We start from the raw sequence: 21,140 nt of genomic DNA on the forward strand, positions 1-21,140 counted from the left end.
CACTGTTATCAACCCCATTTTACAGAAGAGAAAACTGAATCCCACGACCAATATTACACAGCCAAGAAGTGGTAGGAAATAGGATTCAAACCTGGGTGGTCTTGTTTCAGAATCCCAAGCTCATAACTACTACACACAACAAATCGATGGGAAACAACTGAATACACATCACGACGGGAGTGGATCAATCGCATTCTGGTTATCTGGCAACTGTGTGTTGACCTGTGATTAAGAGCTGGGAATACCATGGTGGGCACAAAGACCTCACATACACTCTGCCTTCTCTCAGGGATCTTTCAAGTTCATAAGTGCTGGGTATGGGCAGTGTGGGATATAAACCAGGGAGGGGGAAGGAGGGAGTCAGGGAAGGCCGCCAAAGGCAAAATTAAATTGTTATATCCAGAAAATAGGCAAAATTAATCTATGCTGACAGAAGTTGATATTTTAAGTAAATATTTTAAATATGGTATTATAAATAAGAAGTACAGTTGTAAAAATATGTATGGCATGATTTCATTTTGTAAGTAAAATACACATACATATACATACACACAAGAGTTAAAACTCCAGAAGCTACGCATTATAGCGATAGTGTTTTTTCACCTTTGACTTCTGGTGGCATAGGAGTCATCTTATATTCTTCATTACAGTAATATTTATTTTCAAATTAGCACATATGCTTAGATAAATTTTTATCTGATAAAAGGAAATACCTTTCATTTCTTCATTAATATTGTTGCTCTTGGTTCAAAAAGTTAGTATTTATTACATTAATATCTATTGTCCCCATTCAACCCACTACACGATGGCTTCTACACAAAACACTGTACTTCTTTTTGCCATAGTCATTAGAGACTAACTGATAGACCAAGTTTCTTTTTCATCATACTTAACGTTCCCCTTCTCTTTCTGGAACCAAACTGTTTCCTTGAATTGTACGTTAACATACCACACTTGCATGAAACTGCACCAACACCTTTATCAAATTCTTCCCAGACTCACTCCCCATATGCTCCTCATTTTGAAAGCTTCAAAATTTGTTTTCCCTACAGCTCCTTCTTTGGCCTTCTCTAGACCCTTCTTGGACAATTCCGTCCACCTGTTTGCCTTCAACAAACTGCTACAGAGATGACTTTCACACCTACATGTTCCTACTGTGACGTTCCTGAGTCCCCAAGATTGAAGCAATTATCTGCCTGACCCAATCACCCAGTGCCTCAACAGGAACCCAACATGCAACATGTTCATCTTTCCCTAGAATGAGCTTAGGCAGAAGTCACGTCTGGAGAAAAATGTACTTATGACAGAACTTCCTGGCACTGGAGGGAACCAGTCAGTTTGTAGACACTGGCTTTGGATGACACCGCTGGAGAGATCCAAGCACGGCAGTCTTGGTCTGATTTCAAAAGTGGCTAAAACCAGGACATGGTTTTTAGTCAAGCAGAGGAGGGTATGGTGGCATTAAACCCAGGCTGGACAGGAGGTGCCTGGGTGGTTCAGTCGGTTGAGGTCATGATCTCGCGGTTTGTGAGTTCGAGCCCCGGGTCGGGATCTGTGCTGACAGCTCAGAGCCTGGAGCCTGCTTTGGGTTCTGTGTCTCCCTCTCTCTCTGCTCCTCCCCCACTCATGCTCGGTCTCTCTCTGTCTCAGAAATAAACATTAAAAAAAAAAAAAAATTAAAAAAAAAAAAAAAACCAAAAAAAACCCAGGCTGGACAGAATCCACAGCCTGGGAGGCCCGTCCCATGGAGCAGGCTCATGGGTAACAGATGAAGGTAAAGGGCAAGATAAAGCCTAAAAAAAGATGACAATAAAAAAACATATGCAGACCACAGCCAGATGGACAAAGACTGAAGAGCAGACTTTGGCATCAATGCTGGGAGGCAGAAATAAAGAAAATGGGTCAATAAGCAGCAGGACTAGTCAGAACGATGGAGGGGAGACTTGCTTATCCCAAAAAGGAGGTAAGGGAGAAGATATGCTCTTTCATTTCATCTAAGATACTCTAGATTGTAAGACACACAATAATGAAAATAGCAATGCTACCGACTAGGACATGCCATCTCTGGCTGCACGTGACTTCAGAAACGGTTTTAAATGACAACGTGTGGGGGCGCCTGGGTGGCGCAGTCGGTTAAGCGTCCGACTTCAGCCAGGTCACGATCTCGCGGTCCGTGAGTTCGAGCCCCGCGTCAGGCTCTGGGCTGATGGCTCGGAGCCTGGAGCCTGCTTCCAATTCTGTGTCTCCCTCTCTCTCTGCCCCTCCCCCGTTCATGCTCTGTCTCTCTCTGTCCCAAAAATAAATAAAAAACGTTGAAAAAAAAAAAAAAATTAAATGACAACGTGTGTATGTCGCAACTCACGAGCAGCACAGGCATCAAGGCTCCCTCTCGAGTGTGATAAAGACAGGAATTTGACTTTACTGCCAGACACGCACAATTGAAGAAGTGTGCCAGAACATGACACACTCTCACTAGACCCCCCCCCCCCCCCTACTGGCCAACAAGCAGGAAACCGAGTGAGTAGGGAACAACCAGTGTTCTCTCCTATGTGTCTCCCTTTCCACTAAGCCAGAACACGTCCGGCCATCGAACATGTGGGCGGTTTTCCCCCACAAGCAAGTCTCTGTGACACCAACTGGGTGTTCTACAACTTAACTCATTTCTGACACTGCAGCACACTTTAGACAATGTCAAGTCTAGGTTATCACGTGTGCTTCTGACCTTCCTCCCTCAGGTTCGATTAATTGGCTAGAGCAGATTAGAGACCTCGGGGAAACACTTACTTACATCTACCAGTTTATGAAAGGATACAGATGAACAACCAGATGAGGAGGTACACAGGGTGAGGTCTGGGAGGCTCCCGAGCCCAGGAGCTTCCGTCCCCATGGAGTTGGGGCGTGTTACCCCTCTGGTGTGACTGTGTTCACCAACCTTGAAGTTTCCCAAACTCCCTACTGGGATTTATGGAGGCTTCCTCATGTAGGTATGATCAGTTATTTACTCCATTTCTAGGCCCTCTCCCCTCTCTAGAGAAATGGGGAAGCACAGTGGGGTGGGGGGCGGGGAACCCACAGAAAATTCCAGCCTTCTGATTAGCTTCATCTTTTTGGTGACGAGACCCAATCTACGAGCCACTTAGGAGTCCCCCCAGAGTCACCTCATTAGAACAAGAGATGATCTTCTCTTATCACTTAGGAATTTACAAGGGTTTTGGGAGCCCTATGTTAAGTATGGGGTCAAAGGTGAAACACTAAAACAAGACAGCCTTACCACTTAGAACACTACAAGGGTTCTAGGAGCTCCGTGCCAGAAACCGGGTGCAGAAACCAATATATGTATTTTCTGTGATCTCACGCTGAGGTGAAAAACTAAGCTGTCTTTAACACGAAGGTCATACAGAAAAATTAATAGCATGAAAAAATGCTATGACCTCATGTTAACAACAAAAAGCAACATACAAAATTGAGTTACCTATGTAAAAACGCAGCCTCCCGCCCTCCCCCACCCATCACCAAAGGATTAAATAGAAGTACTTTAAATGTTAGCAGTCGGTGTCTCAAGGTCCTGGATTCAGAAGTAACCTCTTTCCTTGCTTCTTTATACTTCTCTTTACGTCCCCTGAGTTTCCATAATGAACACATAATGTTTTTATAATCAGAGATAAGGAAGTCAAATATTAAATGTTTGTTTTTTAAGCTGCAAATTGTGGGCCACATGGATACACTGGTTTACCTCTTATTAGATACAAATCTACCTCATTAATGTACAATAAGCCCTTCTTAACAATGAAACTATATTAACTCTAATAACATCAGGTCAGAGCATGCTCACATTTGCGGAAAAGAGTGCTAACGTTCACTCTTGAGATCTAAGAATGTGTAATGCAGACAACTATTTTTGCCTTTCTTTTCAAATATAACGTTTCAAGGATATCAATACCACCGCTTATCCTGCTGGATCTTCAACCTGGCATAACAATGTGCAGCAGAAACACATCTGGTCACACAGCTGATAAAAGTCTCCTGCCAAAGGCAGTCAGTGTTGTCATTTACAAGATGGATTTTTCTTTTAAAAAAAAAAAAAAAAAACAAAACTGTGTGACAAGTAGCTATCGTGGACGGAAATTGAAGCTAACACATTTTTTGCTGTGTTACCTTGATGGAATTGCTTTTTAGCCCCATATACTCAAGTACCAATATATCTCTCTCCTCATATTTGAAGCAGAACAATTTGACAAAGGATAAAGATCCAGAAATGAAAATACTATACTAGCCATGAGTAAAAAAAAACAAAAAACAAAAAACAAAAAAACCCCCAAATATCCTACCTCTTTCTGCTTTGGGTTACACTAGCTCATAAACAGGCTGAAAATCTTGGGACAAATCAAATTTTTCTGTTTATAAAGTTCAAGAAATTCTTTCAATTCTAATGCCTTTCCTTGCTAAGCCTAAAACAAATAACAAAAAGTACTAACGTACTAAAAGCCTAAACAGGCAATAAAGATAATAATATAAATGCATAGATGTTCTAATTAAAGTATCTAAAGTCACTTTCATTTAAAATGTTTTATTTAAAAACTCAAATGATGCCAGATTACAGTAATAACATGTTGGAGCCTAGCTAATAAGTATAGTTGCAACATAAGTGTTATTTTTGAGTATTAAACAGCAGTAAAGCAGAACTTTCTTGATAGTATCTACTGTACCAGTAATATTAGATATTCAGAAGGAAGTAACATAGCTAGATGTAGTTAATTTAAGAGCAGTTCCCTGTCACAGATCTTTCTTAAATGGCAACATGAACGACACAATAAGAAACATGCACTCTAATTGCTACAAAATGCTTAGAAAGCACTTGCCCTAATCTGCCAGGATAGTCTAACAGCCCAAGGAAAATCTTCCAACCAGAGTTACACGGACACAATTTATGACGTTACACGTAAGAAGCTCACAGGTTAGAAAATACTGCACAACTTTAAATTATTTCATTACTCTCAATGAGTCAACCCAGAGTACTTACAACTGAATAGGACATCTAAGGGCTTATAACTCCAAGAATACATTTTGTGGAAAATTTTGGCAAAAGAAAAAAGAAGCTATTAAGCCATTCTACTAATGCCTGCTTCTCATCGTCCACATCTGACTCAGAATACAGCCTAGGTAACAATCTCAGATGGGTCCGATAATGCCAGCTCCTGCTGTCTGGCTTCTATCTAAGTGCATTCTGACTTGTACGCCATGTATCTCCTGTCTCGGCAATGAGTAGAGGGGATAGAGCTGAGGGTGAAGTCCAGAGACGAAGAGACTTTAGGAGCCCAAGAAGCACCTGGCTTGCCAGCTTTCTAAATAATCCAAGACCGGTCAGATGAGAAACCAAATGCCTACTTCGCATCACCTAAATACTGTCAGTGCTAATTGCCCAAAAAGGCACTGATTTAACCTCTCAAGCATAAAATGGGGGAAGGGGGAGTTTTAATCATCTGAATGGCCCAGAAAATGTATGTATACATCTTACCACAACAGAGCTCTGTTGAGTTTCCACCCATTTATTCTTTCAAGAAACCCTTTTCAAGTACCATAAGATGTGCTGTGCTAGACTTCGTGTGGAATTAAGACATGAGTAAGGAATTCAGTTGAGAAGAGAGAAGTTGAGATAAAACAGCAGAAATAACGTGTGTTTATAGATATAAAACTTAAGGGAGACAGGGGCAGCTGTTTGCAACTGGAAAAGGCTTCAAAATTGAGGTAATAATGAAGTTGAGCATGGAAGGTCACACACAATTTCTACAAGTCAAAGAAATGGAAAGAAAGGACAATCTCGGCTCTGGGGAGGTAACCAAAGACTTGGAAAATGTAGTGGGCGCATCTGCAGAGACACCAACCTAAGCAGGGAAGGACGGCCTTCCTGGGGCCAGACAGGGTGGGTCAGGAATGGCAAAGTGAGTAAGGGCTGGGCAAAGGAGAGAGAGGGAGGTTTTCTGGGACAGTGAGTCCCAGATGGGGCCGGCATATCAAAAGCCACTTGCGATGTTTAAAATGCAGATTCTCAAATGCCACTAGGAATAGGAAATTGTAATTTTTGAAGCTTCTGTGGTGACTCTCATTATCTGTCATGTTGGAGTAAAGTGTGAAGGACTGCAAGGCAAAAGCAAAGAGAACAGGACAAGGGAATGGCTATGAGAGAAGAGAGGCAGAACTAACAGAAAATACCAACTGTTACAATGTGGGGTTAACGGAAAAGAAGAATCAGAAGGTTACTTTAGGTCGAAAAGAATAGGAAAGTAGGGGTGCCTGGGTGGCTCAGTCGGTTAAGCGTCAGACTCTTGGTTTTGGCTTAGGTCATGATCTCACAGATGAGATCATACAAGCGAGCCCCGCGTTGGGAGCCTGCTTGGGATTCTCTCTCTCCCCCTTTTTCTTCTACCCTTCCCCTGCCCGTTCTCTCTCCTTCCTCCTCTCTCTCTGCCCTCAGCCCGCTCACATGTGCTCACTCTCTCAAAATAAATAAACTTTAAAAAAATAAAAGACTAGGAAAGTAAATATGACCTAAGAGAAGACATAAAAGAGGGCAAATGCTGGAAGAAAAAGGCATTACATTTGGAAATTCTGAGGCTGAGTCCCTTACAGGTAGGAAATTTGGTCTTAGAAATTCAAGAAAATTAATCTCGTATTTAAACATATACTATTTGGGGCGCCTGGGTGGCCCAGTCGGTTGAGCGTCCGACTTCAGCTCAGGTCGCGATCTCACGGTTCGTGAGTTCGAGCCCCGCGTCAGGCTCTGGGCTGATGGCTCAGAGCCTGGAGCCTGCTTCCGATTCTGTGTCTCCCTCTCTCTCTGCCCCTCCCCCATTCATGCTCTGTCTCTCTCTGTCTCAAAAATAAATAAACATTTAAAAAAATAATAAAAAATAAAAAAAATAAACATATACTATTTGCTGGTATCTCTTCTAGGGTAGCTATGAACTGCTACTTTACCATGTTTTATTAATTAACTTTGGGAGCATGTATCTCTCTCCCTAAATACATGAAGGACAAATTATACATAAAAGGCAGAGTGCTACAAACTTAAGAGGAACTCAATAAATATTTATTGAATAATCAAAGTGGGTGGAAGTCTAAAACAAGGTTGAAGGTTTTTTTTTTAAAAACCACCTCTCTCCACTTCTTCTCCCCCCCCCCCCCCTTCTTTTAAAGATGTCATAATTCTTACCTTTGCTGCCAAGGCTTTTAAGCTGTTGAGGAATCTCTGCCAGAAATCCTTGAAGAGTGGGCGGTCAATTTTCTTCAGGCTATCTTTGGTGCTAGCATCCACACTGACATACAGCTGTGTGACTGGTTTGAGGTTCCTTCATAATTTGAAAAACAAAACAAAAAACAATAGGGAAAAAATTATGCCCATGTCAGGCTTGTCATGCTGTAAAATTTACAATCGATAATAGATGGGGTAATTCAACACGTCAAGGGGTCTAGCAATGATTTGAATGATGTGGTACAATAGGCTGTCAGTTGATTATTTCTAAAATGGACTGGACACCATCCTTAATAACCTGAAAACATTCAATTACTTAAAACTGGTCCCTCTTCAAACAGTTTTTAGTGGAAAATAAACAAAATGAGCTCTAGCTTCAGGTCAGGTACCATCAGCCCAGGGCAATTAGAAGGGGTCTCAGACTTAAGTTTCCCCATGAACTCTGCCGTTCAAGAATTATACCGCTGAAATGTCGCCGCCACATGGGGTCGGTGCCGACAGGCCACCTCCCGTCGTCACTTCCCTGATGGAAGTTTCCTAAGGAACAAGAAACAGCCCCAAAAAGCTCAAGCCTTCCTAGAAAGGCACAAAGCCACACCAGTAGCTCACCTACGCCTCCAAGAGCCAGAGTGAGTTTAAAGTCCAGCCTTGCATGGGCAAAGCTCCCTAGCCAGGGAGCCTTAAGCAATGCAGAGCTACAACAACAACCAAGCCCTTACAAAGGAGCACAACCCCCAAGAAAACTGTACGTTGCAGATTCTTTTTCTTCGCCTTCTTGATCAGTTTCCATGAATACCACTCATTCTCCACTTCTCTCAAATTCACGGACTCATTTCATTAAGTCGTTCTGATCTACTATCCTATTTGCCAGTTATGCATCGAGCCCAGATGGTGCTCTTTCCAAAACCTCTCTCCTCTCCCTTCAAGTGGGTCTCATAATTCATTCCCTTCAATAAACTTGCAACAAGAAAGAAACTTCCCTTTACTAATCCTTTGACCAAATTTTCCCACTATTAACTTTCTATAACTATTCCAGGATTTGTATTCACCCCTGGAATGTTATTTACACGTTTTTTGTTTCAAAGTCTATGCACTTTCAAAAACTGAAATATAATTCACATGCCATGAAATTCGCCATCAAAGGGGTTTATATGCTTTTTGTATCTATCAGTATCGGTCTTATCTGTCGTTGAGTGTAAGACCTTCAAGGGCAGGAACCATAGCTTTCTTTGTACCCAGCCTTACAGGCAGATACTTAAAGCTACTTTTTACTTGATATTGTTGACTTCAGCTAACAAAGCTTCTGAGGGCATGCAGGCCACACAAACGCTTACCATGATCTGGCTTAGTGACATATGGAAAAATCACAGGGGTCTGAACCCGAAGTTATTAAAAGTAGAGAAGGTCTGACCAAAGTTAAGAAAGAAGTGATTACATATTGGCAGACTCATTGCTTTAATCCCTCTCCAATGCTGGCTACAAAGGGAATCCTTAAAAGTTCAATACTGTGTCACTACTGAGCAAAGGACATCAATTACTGAAAATGAAAAACAGGAGCATACTTCTGTCTCCTCATTCCTTTTCCTGGGAGCCTCTTTAATAACAGACAGGGCATGCTACCTTAAATGGACTCATGTTTTACAAAAAATAAAAATAAAAGAGGTTGTCTTAATGGATACTGTTGGCTATCATTATCTGATACTTACAGGACTTTGTCATAAAGCTGCCTAATGCAAAAATGGGAACTGACCTGACCTTTTCACTATGCCTCCAAAACTACTTAAGATTATGAACAGTAAATTCCAAAGGCCCTAGTTATTTTACAAACCTCCATCAGTTGCAAAATGGGAAGCCCTGAACACTGACAGTACCAATAAGAAATTTTAGTCAATACTAAATATCTGAGATGCTATAATCAAGGAAGTTTATTGCTTGCTCTTACCAAGGAGCAGGCAAAGAATGGAAAAGAGGAAAAATTCCTAGGAATTACAGAACTTATTCCTAAGGGACTCAAAATATTAAAAGTACTTGGAGAAATTTTCTGAGCCTCAGGGATCCTATATGTGCCTGGTACTGGCCTCTATTCCCCAGGGCAAGCAATGTGGTTCTCAGCATGGTCATCTACCTGTCTCCATTCTATACAATGATAGCTATCATTTTAGTTCCCCCAAAAGCAAGAGAATGTTATAACTTTAAAATCGTGATAATAATTTGTGTTTGAGAATCTAACATTGCTACTGAAAACAATTAAAAACAACCATATAATAAAAGGGAAATACAACTGAAAGCCTAAACCCCACTGAAAATGCCCAATGCACCTTCATATGATTATTGTGGTGATCCTTCATCCTGCTCATTTTTTTTTTTTTTAACATTTATTTTTGAGACAGAGAGAGACAAAGCATGAACGGGGGAGGGGCAGAGAGAGAGGGAGAATCGGAAGCAGGCTCCAGGCTCTGAGCCATCAGCCCAGAGCCCGACGCGGGGCTCGAACTCACGGACCGCAAGACCGTGACCTGAGCCGAAGTCGGACGCTCAACCGACTGAGCCACCCAGGCGCCCCCATCCTGCTCATTTTTTAAAAAAAATTTTAATGTTTATTTATTTATGAGAGGCAGAGAGAAACAGAGTGTGAGTGGGAAAGGGGCAGAGAGAGAGGGAGGCACAGAATCTGAAGCAGGCTCCAGACTCCTAGGTGCAAGGTGTCAGCACAGAGCCTGACGCGGAGCTCGAGTTCACTAACCATGAGACCATGACCTGGGCCGAATTCAGATGCTTCATTGATTGAGCCACCCAGGCGCCCCTCATCCTGCTCATTTTATATCTCTACGTTAAGAATGATCAAATATATAGGGGTGTCTGGGTAGCTCAGTCGGTTAAGTGTTGCAGCTCTTGATCTCAGCTCAGGTCATGATTTCATGGTTTGTGAGATCAAGCCCTGCATCAGGCTCGAAGCTGACAGCACAGAGCCTGCTTGTGCTCTCTCCCTCTCCCTCTCTCTTTGCCGCTCCCCCACTCGTGCAAGCGCGCGCTCTCTCTCTCAAAATAAATAAATAAACATGTTTAAAAATGATCATATATAGAAATGCACTGACAACTGAACGTAAAAATGCTTCCTTTTTTCCTTTCTGTATGGAAAGGCCTCAGGCCTCCTAATCTGTACAGAAAGGAAAAAAGGAAGAGAGATTTATGTTTGCAAGAAATCAAGTGGCTTAGAGAAGAAGTTTGATGCTCCTATTGGACAAAAATAAACAAACAAACAAACAAACAAACAAACAAATAACCAACCAAAACGGCCCAAAGATCCAATACTATTAAAACCAGAATCTCTAAGATAATCTGGGGCTCTTAGTCCTGGTCAAATAATTTAGGCGTTAAAGAGCAGGAGGATAAAGAGGAAGGAGAAAAGTACCATCTACTGAGTATTCATCATGTGCTGGGTGCACTGTGCTAAGTGCCTTACCCTTCTCATCCAGTTCATTGAACACTCATGGTAAACTAACAAGGTGGTTGCCAGTTTTGCCCATTTTAAAGATGATGAAACTGCGACTCAAAGGGTTAAGCAGCTAAGTAGCTTGTTCAAGAATCCACAAGTGTCAACGATGAGATTCGAGCCGAGAGATTCGGAGCGTGTTCACCTAGCCCTGCACCACAATGTCTCCATCCGAACGGCCTTTCACAGGCAGCGCTGGCCAGGCCTCTTGTCACAGAAAGCCAAGAGCAGTATTTCAAGTCTCACAGAAGAATGTCTCCAACTGTGGTCAGGACTACATGCATCAGAAGGACCTGCAAACTCAGGTTCTTGGGCCTCTCCTGAAACGGAATCACTCTCCAGGAACGGAGCCTTAGAAAGCGTGTTGTTATATTCGTCTAAGAACTTCTCAAAGGTGATCAAAGAAATTGAAGACCCAAATAAAGGGGAATAATAAGTAATATTAATTAATTATACAATTAACAATGGTTATATATAAATATGTAATTAACAATTAATTAAAAATAGAACTGTATGATGTGGCAATCCCACTTCTGGGCATTTATCCAAAGGAAATGAAATCAGTATCTTGCAAAGATACCTGCACCCCCATGTTTACTGCAGCGTTAGAATAGCCAAGACATGGAAACAACATTTCTATCAACAGATGAATGGATAAAGAAAATGTGGACACATGGATAAAGAAAAAATATAGACAGACACAGGCCATATTATTCAGGCCATGAGAAAAAAGGAAATGCTGTCATTTACAACACGGATGAACCTGGAGGACATTATGCTAAGTGAGATAAGCCAAACACAGAAAGACAAATACTGTGTGAACTCACTTACGTGTGGAATCTAAAAAAGACCGTTTCCATTAGTTGTTTTCTTCTCTGTGTATGGGCCATACTCTCATTTGTCCGTTTCGTGACTTTTTAAAATAAACATTTAACGTTTTAAATAATATTATGTGGCAACTCTGTGTATCGGATACCTCCCAAACCAAGCACTGTCGCTTTGTTTGTTTATTGCTGCTTTTGTTGTTACTGAACTACTTTGGTAAATTCTGTATTCTTTCTTGTGTTTAGCCTGTTGGGTTAGCTTAGTGGGCTGCTAATGACTGGCCAGAGATAACTTAAATGCCTTCAACTAGTAAGGCTCCCAGACTTTGCTAAGGGTTGTGTGTGTGTGTGTGTGTGTGTGTGTGTGTGTGTGTATTGGGGCATGCCTTCAATGCCCAGGCAGGCAGTTGACAGCTCTGCCTTAGTCTTCACTGTCTGCTTGTTCAAGACGTCAACACTGGGGAAGAGGCGAGAACACAGAGCCTTGTCAAATCTTCCCTGGCAAGCCCACAGCCCTGCCCGCGTGTGTGCGCTTCCGGCTTCCCAGGAACAGATGGGGCTTTTCAAAGTTTCCTCTGAACATCTCACTGCCCAGCTTTCCCCTTTAAGTTCTTTGGTCAGTTTCTCGTTTGCCCCAACCGTTACTGCTGCTTCAGGCAGCCGTGAAGTTAAACAGCTGCCGATGACTGTTGATGAGAAACACCCCAGAGAAAGGCTTTTTCACTAGACAAAATATGAGTCACCTCAAATAAAGACAACCCCTGTGCCTGAGGGGTTCCAGGGAACTGCCACACAACCCACATGATGACAATTCTCTGGAAATGGGACTTTGAAGGAGTTCCAACTCTGTTTGGCCTCCTCCCCTGGCTGCCAGGCTGCTGGTTTTTACTAGGACTATAAGCTATTAGCTTTTACGGCTACTGCAGAGCTGGGAAGTTAGAATGGAATAGAACATATTAAGACATCAGGAAACTCAGGACATAAAATAGGACATATCGACATATCACAAAGCTTACTGTTCTTATTGAGATCCAGCCATTTTTCTAGAATAAATGCTCCTCAGATTGTTGTGGACCTTTGGTTAAGACTGACAATTTTTGCCAGTGTTCTCGCTGTTTTTATAGAGAAGCAGGTTTTGAAGGTCTGTACTGTTATTCCTGCTGACATTCATCACGTACATTTTGTTTTTATTTCTACCATTATTCATCACATTTTCTATGTCCACTGTGATTTCTTCTTTAACCCATACGTGAATGAGAAGCGCACTGCTTGCATTACAAACATACTGGAATACTCTAGTAATCTTTCTGTATTGATTTATAGTTTAACTCCAGTATGTTCAGATCCCATGCTCTGTATGATTTCAATACTTTGTCGAAACTTGCTATAATGCCCAGCATATGGCCATTTGGTAATTGTTCTGCAAAGCAAGTTGCAGAACTTGCTCTTGAAAAGAAATTATATTCCAAAGTTTTCTTGTTCCAATGCTCTCTTTCTGTAATACAGGCTAAATGTGTTGATTTAGTTGTTTGAACCTTCACTGCTGCTATTGATTTTAATTCGCTTGTTTTATCAGTTTGAGAGACATGTGTGAAAAACCTACCATTTTTCCTTATAGTTCTTTCAATTTTGAGATTACATTATTGAGTGTTTGCAAGTTTTAAGTTGTTAAACTGTTTTATATTCCTGGTGGGTTTAATATTTTATTAAGAAATGTCCATCTTATCTCAAGTAACGGTTCTTGTCTTGAAGTGTACTTTGATTATTATTTCGCCTACCTTTCCAAAAGTGAAACTTCTAAGTGCTCCCATGCATTATCTCATATACTCACGATGCCACATTAATACCAAATCGGCTCACAGGTTAGGAAACTAGGCCCCCAAGCAGTCATCTTCCCAGTGTCACTAAGACAGCAAGAGCCCCAGTCAAGATTCAAAGCTTCTTTTAGACCAGAGCCCAGCTCTTACCACCTCACCGTACTTCTTCTCTCTCTTTCTCTTTTTTTTTTAGCTTATCTAGACATGCATATTTCTCAAAAGTGTTCTATCAATGCACAGACACGAGAGAAGACTGTATTTTAAATTTAACATGTTTGCTACAAACAAAATGGGCTGGAGGAGGGAAAAAAGCTTCTACTGAAAGGATCAGGTGGTATTTATAATTCTTGTTTCATTGTAAGTGGTTTCCTGTAACCACTTAGAGCTAACAAATACAAGAAAACTTTATTAAAACTCATACATTTCTTTAAATATTCAATAAGCATCTAATATATGAAGAGCAATACAATAACGGTTCTCTAACATATGTATGGTGAATGTCTTAGCAAAAACTAAGGAAGTTAGTTGAGTGTCTGACTTGATTTTGGCTCAGGTCATGATCCCGGGATCATGTGATCAAGCCCTGCAGTGATCCTGCAACCACATGGTTAGCATGGAGCCTGCTTAGGATTCTCTCTCTCCTTTTGCCCTTCCGCCGCTTGCTGCCTCTCTCTCTCAAAAACAAACAAACAAACAAAAAAACAAACCAAAGGAAAAAAACACAGCAAACAAAGTAACAGAAACACCACTGGAAGAAGCAACACAGAATGAAGTTCACACCTGGTTTTAGAAGAAGGTGCTCAAAGGTAAATGGACATTAGCACAAATTTGGTGGTGGTGAGGAGGTCTGAGAAGCAAAGTGTTAACTGTGCCAGAGTTAAATATGGAACATAGTTCTACAGTCTTATGATCAGCAACTAACACACAGAAAGCTCTGCATCAACAATATTTTACCAAAAAAGAAAAAAATAAGATTTTAAATGTAAATTTAAAAACAACATAAAACAAACAGATAAGAAAATAATGATAAAATAAAAGTAAAGCGGGGGGGACTCAGGACGAAGCTAAGAATGTGCCGGTCTACAAAGAGCTACACAAAGTCTACAAAGGGCCTCTCACCCCAACACATTTATAAAGACGGGGACACAGTCATAAGTTTCAAATGAACACAAAAGAAGAACAAACCAGTTAGTTTCTGCGAGTCCTCAGAGAGAAGAGACTGTTCGGCGTTTAGAACATCACTCTCAACAACTTCATCACCTTACAGCACGATGACCTTCAGAGGTCTGCCTTTAACAAGGTGTCTTTCTGTAGGTCATTGGCATCACAGCGCAGAGCAATTTATAAGAAGGAATGACATGGTGTGCTCTGGTAGACGAATGGTGTGACGGACCTTTCTGATTGCAGGGTTGAATGCAAGCACAGACTGTACAGAATTAGAATAAGGGTCCTAAATTCCCGTGTCTGTAGGGGCGGAGGATAGTGTGAATCAAGCAAGCCACTTTTAAAGGAAAAAGTTCTTTGGACACCAAAACACAGACTGCATGTGAAACACAGAGTCTACCCTTTGTTGTTCCACATTTGCTAGAAATGGTGACAAATTTCTCTGCTATAAGAGAATGCATGGTGCAACCCCTCTGACAAGTGGCAGGTGATACTTAGCCTTATGGTGGAGGAGATGACAAAATGGACAACGGTTACACAGGCTGAAAACCACAGGCTTCATCATAAAGATAAACATTACACGGTGCGATGCTGTATAATAAGATATATATATTTGATCTTTGTCCCTGGGTCCTGGCATGAAGCTCCTAGAACCCTGGGAATTTCCTGAGCTACAGAGGTGAGGGAAGCATCTTTCATTATCCGTAATAGACCTCTACAACCACAAAGAATTACTTTACTAATGAGGTGACTCCTGATGGGTCCCTAGACAGCTTCAGGATAGGGACTGGTTGCCAGAAGAATCAACCACGTGATTACAGGGTTGGAACTTGCAGCCCCACCCCACCCCGAGCCTCTAGGGAGGGGAGACAGGCTAGAGGTTGAGCTAATCGCCAACTGGCTATGATTGAATCAATCATGCCTATGTGATGGAACCTCCGTAAAACCCCCAAAATGATGGGGTTCAGAAAGCTTCCAGGCTGGTGAACACACGGAGGCCCTGGGAGGGTAGTGTTCCGGGAGATGGTGTGGAAGTGTAGCGACCCTTCCCCCAGGCCTTGTCCCATGCACCTCTCCCATTTGGCTATTCCTGAGTCGTATCCTTTATAATAAGCCAATAATCATAAGTAAACGGTTTTCCCTGATTTCTGTGAGCCGTTCTAGCAAATTACTGAACCGGAAGAGCGAGTCACGGGAAGCCCCAATCTATAGCTGGCTGGTCAGAAGTACGGGTACAATCTGGGACTGCGGCTGGTGTCTGAAGTGGGGCAGTCTTGTGAGACTGAGTCTTGAACCTGTGTGGTCTGCATTAACTCCAGATGGTGTCATAACTGAATTGTAGGACACCCAGTTGGTGTCCGCAGAGAACTGGAGAATCGCTTCATGTGGAAAAAATCCACACAGCTGGTGTCAGAAGTGCAGCAAGTAATAAAACCAGGTAAGAGTGAAGTGTCATAGTGTGGTAACAACGGCACTTTTTACTCGGCCTTTGACAATTTTTGCCACACTGTCTTTCCCAAAAGTCAGAAATTCAGATTTTATACAACATCTCTGGATGTTAAATGTTGGCTCAGAAAACAAACAAACAAAAAAGCTTTTGAACATGGTGCAGGACAAATAAAACCTACTTCTGGTAAACTGCCAACCTGAAATCTCTGGTGGTAATGACACTCTAACCATCCCACATAACTATATATTCTTTTTCAACTGAGTGCCTAAGAAATACAGGGTCCCGGTGGCTCAAGTTTATCCTCCTTGACAACTACAGCCCGTTGTGCCATGGAGTGGACTGCAGACACGGGCAAATTCCTCCTCTCCCTACATCCACGTCCCCTTGCCCTGCAGCTGTGAGTGCCCTCTCGCTGCCTCTAAGCTCAGCTGTGACTTGCTCTGGCCAACGGAAGTGAGCAAGTGTGACACAAGCAGGGGCTGAAAAGATGCTTGTGCACTGAAGCCTGCCCTCTCCTGCTGCTCTTTGAGGCCCTGCCACCACGTGATGAAGTTGAGACTAACTTGCTGGAAAATAAGCTACATGAGTAGAAGCCCCAGTTGTCCCAGCCATGGCCATCATGAACCGGCCAGCCCAGCAGATCTGCCAACTGACACGTGAACAGCACTGAGGCCAGCAAAGCCAGATGAGATCAAAAGCCCTCCCAGCTGACCCAGAATTATGAGCTAAATAAATTGACTGTCAGTTTGAGGGACTCAGTTTTAAGATGAGTGATTGTAAGAAAAGATAACTGATAAGAGACTATGATATATCGGTTATATGCCTATTAAAAACACCACTATATGGGGCGCCTGGGTGCTCGGTCGGTTAAGCATCCGACTTCGGCTCAGGTCATGATCTCACGGCCCGTGAGTTCGAGCCCCGTGTCGGGCTCTGTGCTGACCGCTCAGAGCCCGCAGCCTGTTTCAGATTCTGTGTCTCCCTCTCTCTCTGCCCCTCCCCTGTTCATGCTCTGTCTCTCTCTGTCTCAAAAATAAATAAATGTTGAAAAAAAAAATTTTTAAATACCACTATAAAACCACTTGTTTTGGTGAAATGAAGAGGGCTTTTCCTCAAGAGAAAGGGTTTTTATAGTCCAATCACTACCGGTCCTATTATTAATACTATGTGTCTTACATATTTTCGTCACTTTTATTAGCCCTTGTGTTGACAAAATCATAAAGCTGCACAGAGTCTAACAGCTTTCTCATTTGCCTAAGGTGTTCGCTTCTATCGTCCATAATTCTTGAGGACCACTCACTGTAAAAACTCCCCTCAGTGGAAGAACTGTCAGCAAAGAGCCACATACTTTGGAGTTGGAGGGGAAACTGAAATTCTCTTAAGGAGAAGTTGAGTATCCTGGAAAGGCAAGTAGCCTGAAAGTAACACTTGCATGTGAGTCAAGGGAAGGCCAACTGACAAAGCCAAGAATCTCCTTAGAAGGTCTCTGAGTATGGGCGATACTACAGTAATCTAGAAAAAAAATTTTTTTAATTAAAAAAAAAACAACTTAATAAACCCCCCGGTCACTCAGACAGCTTCATCACTTCCTAGTGCATGCTCGATGCTAAAATGGTCGCAAGATGTCCACTTGAAAGCTCAACTAAAGGAGCTGAACTTTTTTTTTTTTAATGTTTCTTTATTTTTGGAGGGGAGAGTGAGAGAAACAGAGAGTGAGTGGGGAGGGGCAGAAAGAGGGAAACACAGAATCCAAAGAGGGCTCCAGGCTCTGAGCTGTCACAGAGCCCAATACCAGGCTTGAACTCACAAACCATCAGATTATGACCTCAGCCAAAGTTAGACACTTAACCGACTGAGCCACTCAGGTACCCCTGAAGGAGCTGAACGTCTATACAGAATTAGCACTATAAACATTAGGGAGGACTTCCAAAATTCAAGACCTCTATGCTCTGTTCATAAATCTACTGCCTTGTTTTTCTGAAAGACACTAAGACACCAGAGAAACTGGTATTTGGATTCCTCCAAATATCATCTGTACTTGGAGAAGCATTTCTCTTTCCATTTTCTCTTGGGCCACAGGGGTAAAAGTGAGAGAGCACTTGGCTCAATTCAAAGAGGCCTCAAGTCAGGAAAGTACTAGTTTAAAAGTAGGAGCATCTCAGGACTATTGTTTCACTACTCTACAGTCCAGAGTAATTGAAACTTGTCGTTTTATAACACATTGTACTATTTGGTATGTCAAATCTCAGTGTTCTTCTTTTAAATTGTTTCCGAACTATTCACATCTTTCTTTGGAGAAATGAGGGGTAGGAAAGTCACCTTATATTTAGGACCCCTAACATATTACTCCCACACCAGTAGGATTGCTCTGTTTTAGAGAAAGTACACCTAAACATTAAGCTCGTTAATCCATCTCTATTAGGCTAACAATTATCAGAAATTCTTCTCGATTCACGCATTAATAATCAGTGTATCTCGGCTTTGGGTTTTTTCCTCTGTCTAGGTAGATATTTCAATAAATAACCAAATATGCCAACTCTTGGAAGTCCAAACCTAAAATGGTTGCTTCCCATACATTCTCTCCTTTGCCCAGGTAAGGACATAACTCAAGAAAGGACACACTCCCTTGAACCATGGCACCCTTAATATAGGAGCTTAAAGAATGCTTTAGAAATCCAACACAGGAACTTCCCTTTTCCAAGAACTCTTTCTTTCTTGAGTATTCTGCATGGGGTGTACCCGTCCAGTTACTAAACTCTTGTGTTCAGGGGCACCTGGGTGGCTCAGTCGGTTAAGCATCCGACTTCGGCTCAGGTCATGCTCTCACAGCTCGTGAGTTCGAGCCCTGCATCAGGCTCTGTGCTGACAGCTCAGAGCCTGGAGCCTGCTTTGGATTCTGTGTCTCCCTCTCTCTGCCCCTTCCCTGCTCACACTCTTGTCTCTCAAAAATAAATAAACATTAAAAAAAAAAAAAAAACACCTCTTGTGTTCAACATCAGAGAAATTTGCTAATTTCCCATTCCCCCACCCCGGCCACTTCACCGCTTCCTCTCTGCCTCCCTCCCAATTTACCAGTGCCCATTCTAGAGGACTGGGTAACCAATGCCTTTGTACCCATTTGTTCACTGATGGCAGTCAAGACCGTACCAGCGTCGTGTCGTATCATGATCCTCCTGCTGACAAGAGGAGGCTCACCAGCCAGAGTGGGGAAGAGAGACCCAGTAACACTTCCTGAACGTTCACTATGTGTCAGGCATTTTGCTGGACGCTTTTGAGTACACAGCTTATTTACTTCTCTGTAATTCTCCTCGGTCCATAATGGCATTCACAAAGAATACTGTGCCTGAAAAAACAATGAATTATCTTCCTTGGTTATTATTTTGCAGGGAATCACCTACATCCTACTTCTGGCAGATTTAATTCTTTTTACACATGTATAACATGCCTTAAATTAGGGACAGACTCCCTTTTTGTATATGCTATGTGTGTGTGTATATCGTTAACACCTCTCTATCCCAACTTCTCCCTCATGAGCCCTCTGAAAACCCAAGGGTTTTAAACCTAACAAAAGTTGTTTAAAAAAGAATGGTAACCCCATGCAAAATTGATACACTGACATTTTAAAAACATTTCCCTTTTAACTCTACCTTTTTATACAACTTCAAAAAGTAACATTTTAGCTATTGTTGTAACAACTTTGTTGCTTTTCATATTACTGCCCGGTGGCCAATAATTTTAACCAACTCTCTGATTTCCTATGATGTTAACTTTTAAACTTTGCGCATGCCTGTGTGTATGATCATTTTTTTCACAAACAATAGTGTCTTTTTTATTTACTAAATCGGACATGTGATCCTGTGTAAGTTTGAGGTATACCGCATGTTACATTTATATATTGTAATAAGATTGCCAATATGCTGTTATGTTACATAATTATAGTAATTATTATGTATATTCATTATACTGTGCATTAGGTCTCTATGGCTTATTGACTACTTGTTACAAGTCTGTACCCTTAAACACCACAATCTTACACCCCACCTTGTTCCCTAGTCACCACCATTTTACTTTATTTTTTTAACAGATTTAACTTTTTTAGATGCCACATATAAGTCCTTGTCTTTGTCGGACTTGCATAGCATAATGTGTTTGAAATCCATCCAACTTGCTGCAAATGGCAACATAACCTGCTTTCTCGTGGATGAGTAGATTTCACTGTGTATTGTACCACACTTTTTTTCATCCATTCATCTGTGTATGGGCATTTGGGTCGTCTCCATATCTTGGCTATTGTGAATAATGCTACAATAAACATGGGAGTACATATCTCGTCAAAATCCTGTTTTCATTTTCTTTGGGTATATATCCAGAAGTGGAATTGCTGGATCATATGGCAGACCTATTTTTAATTTTTTGACAAACCTCCATATTCTTTTCTTGGTGGTTGGACACATTTACTTTCCCACCAATAATGTATAAATTCCCTTTTTACCACATCCTCACCAGCATCTGTTGTCCCTCGTTTTCTTCATGGTAGCCATTTTAACAAGTATTAGGTGGGATCTCATTGTGGTTTTGATTTGCATCTCCCTGATTAGTGATGTTGAGCATCTTTTCATGCACCTGTTGGCCACTTTGATGTCCTCTTTGCAAAACTGCCTATTTAGTTCTTCTGCCCATTTTCTAATCAGATTGTTTTGTTACTAAGTTGACTGACTTCTTTATTTATCTTGGAATGTTCTGTGTATGTCTGTTAAGTCCATTTGCTCTAAAGTGTGGTTCAATTCCAAGTTTCCTTCTTGACTTCCTTTCTCAATGATCTATCCATTGATGACAGTGGGGTATTTAGGTCCCATACTGTTACTGAATTATCTATTTATGCCTCAAGATCTCTTAGTATTTGCTTAATCTATTTCAGTGCTTGGATATTAGGACTGTATATATTTGCAAGTGTTCTATCTTCTTGATGTACTAATGATTTATTTATCGTTATATAATGACCTTCCTGTCTCTTATTACCTTTTTTGGCTTGAAGTCTATTTTGTCTGATATCAGTACTGCTCCACCTCCTTTGGTTTCCATCTTGGAATATCATCTTTCACCCTTTCACTTTGAGTCTGTGTGAGTCTTTAGAGATGAAATA

At 41.6% G+C, this 21,140-nt stretch overlaps 1 protein-coding gene across 2 annotated transcripts in view; it reads right to left on the reverse strand.

Annotated features, from left to right (window-relative positions):
* Positions 1 to 21,140, reverse strand: part of LOC132689408 (S-adenosyl-L-methionine-dependent tRNA 4-demethylwyosine synthase TYW1) — a 212,766-nt gene that overhangs the window by 76,184 nt on the left and 115,442 nt on the right. For both annotated transcript variants that reach the window (XM_078440106.1, XM_078440107.1), the window contains exon 13: positions 7,211 to 7,346. In XM_078440106.1, coding sequence (XP_078296232.1) covers positions 7,211 to 7,346 — 136 coding nt within the window. The remainder of the gene's footprint in view (positions 1 to 7,210; positions 7,347 to 21,140) is intronic.

The sequence above is a fragment of the Panthera onca genome, chromosome E3 (assembly GCF_046562875.1).
Source record: "Panthera onca isolate mPanOnc1 chromosome E3, mPanOnc1 haplotype 2, whole genome shotgun sequence".
Lineage (NCBI taxonomy): Eukaryota > Metazoa > Chordata > Mammalia > Carnivora > Felidae > Panthera > Panthera onca.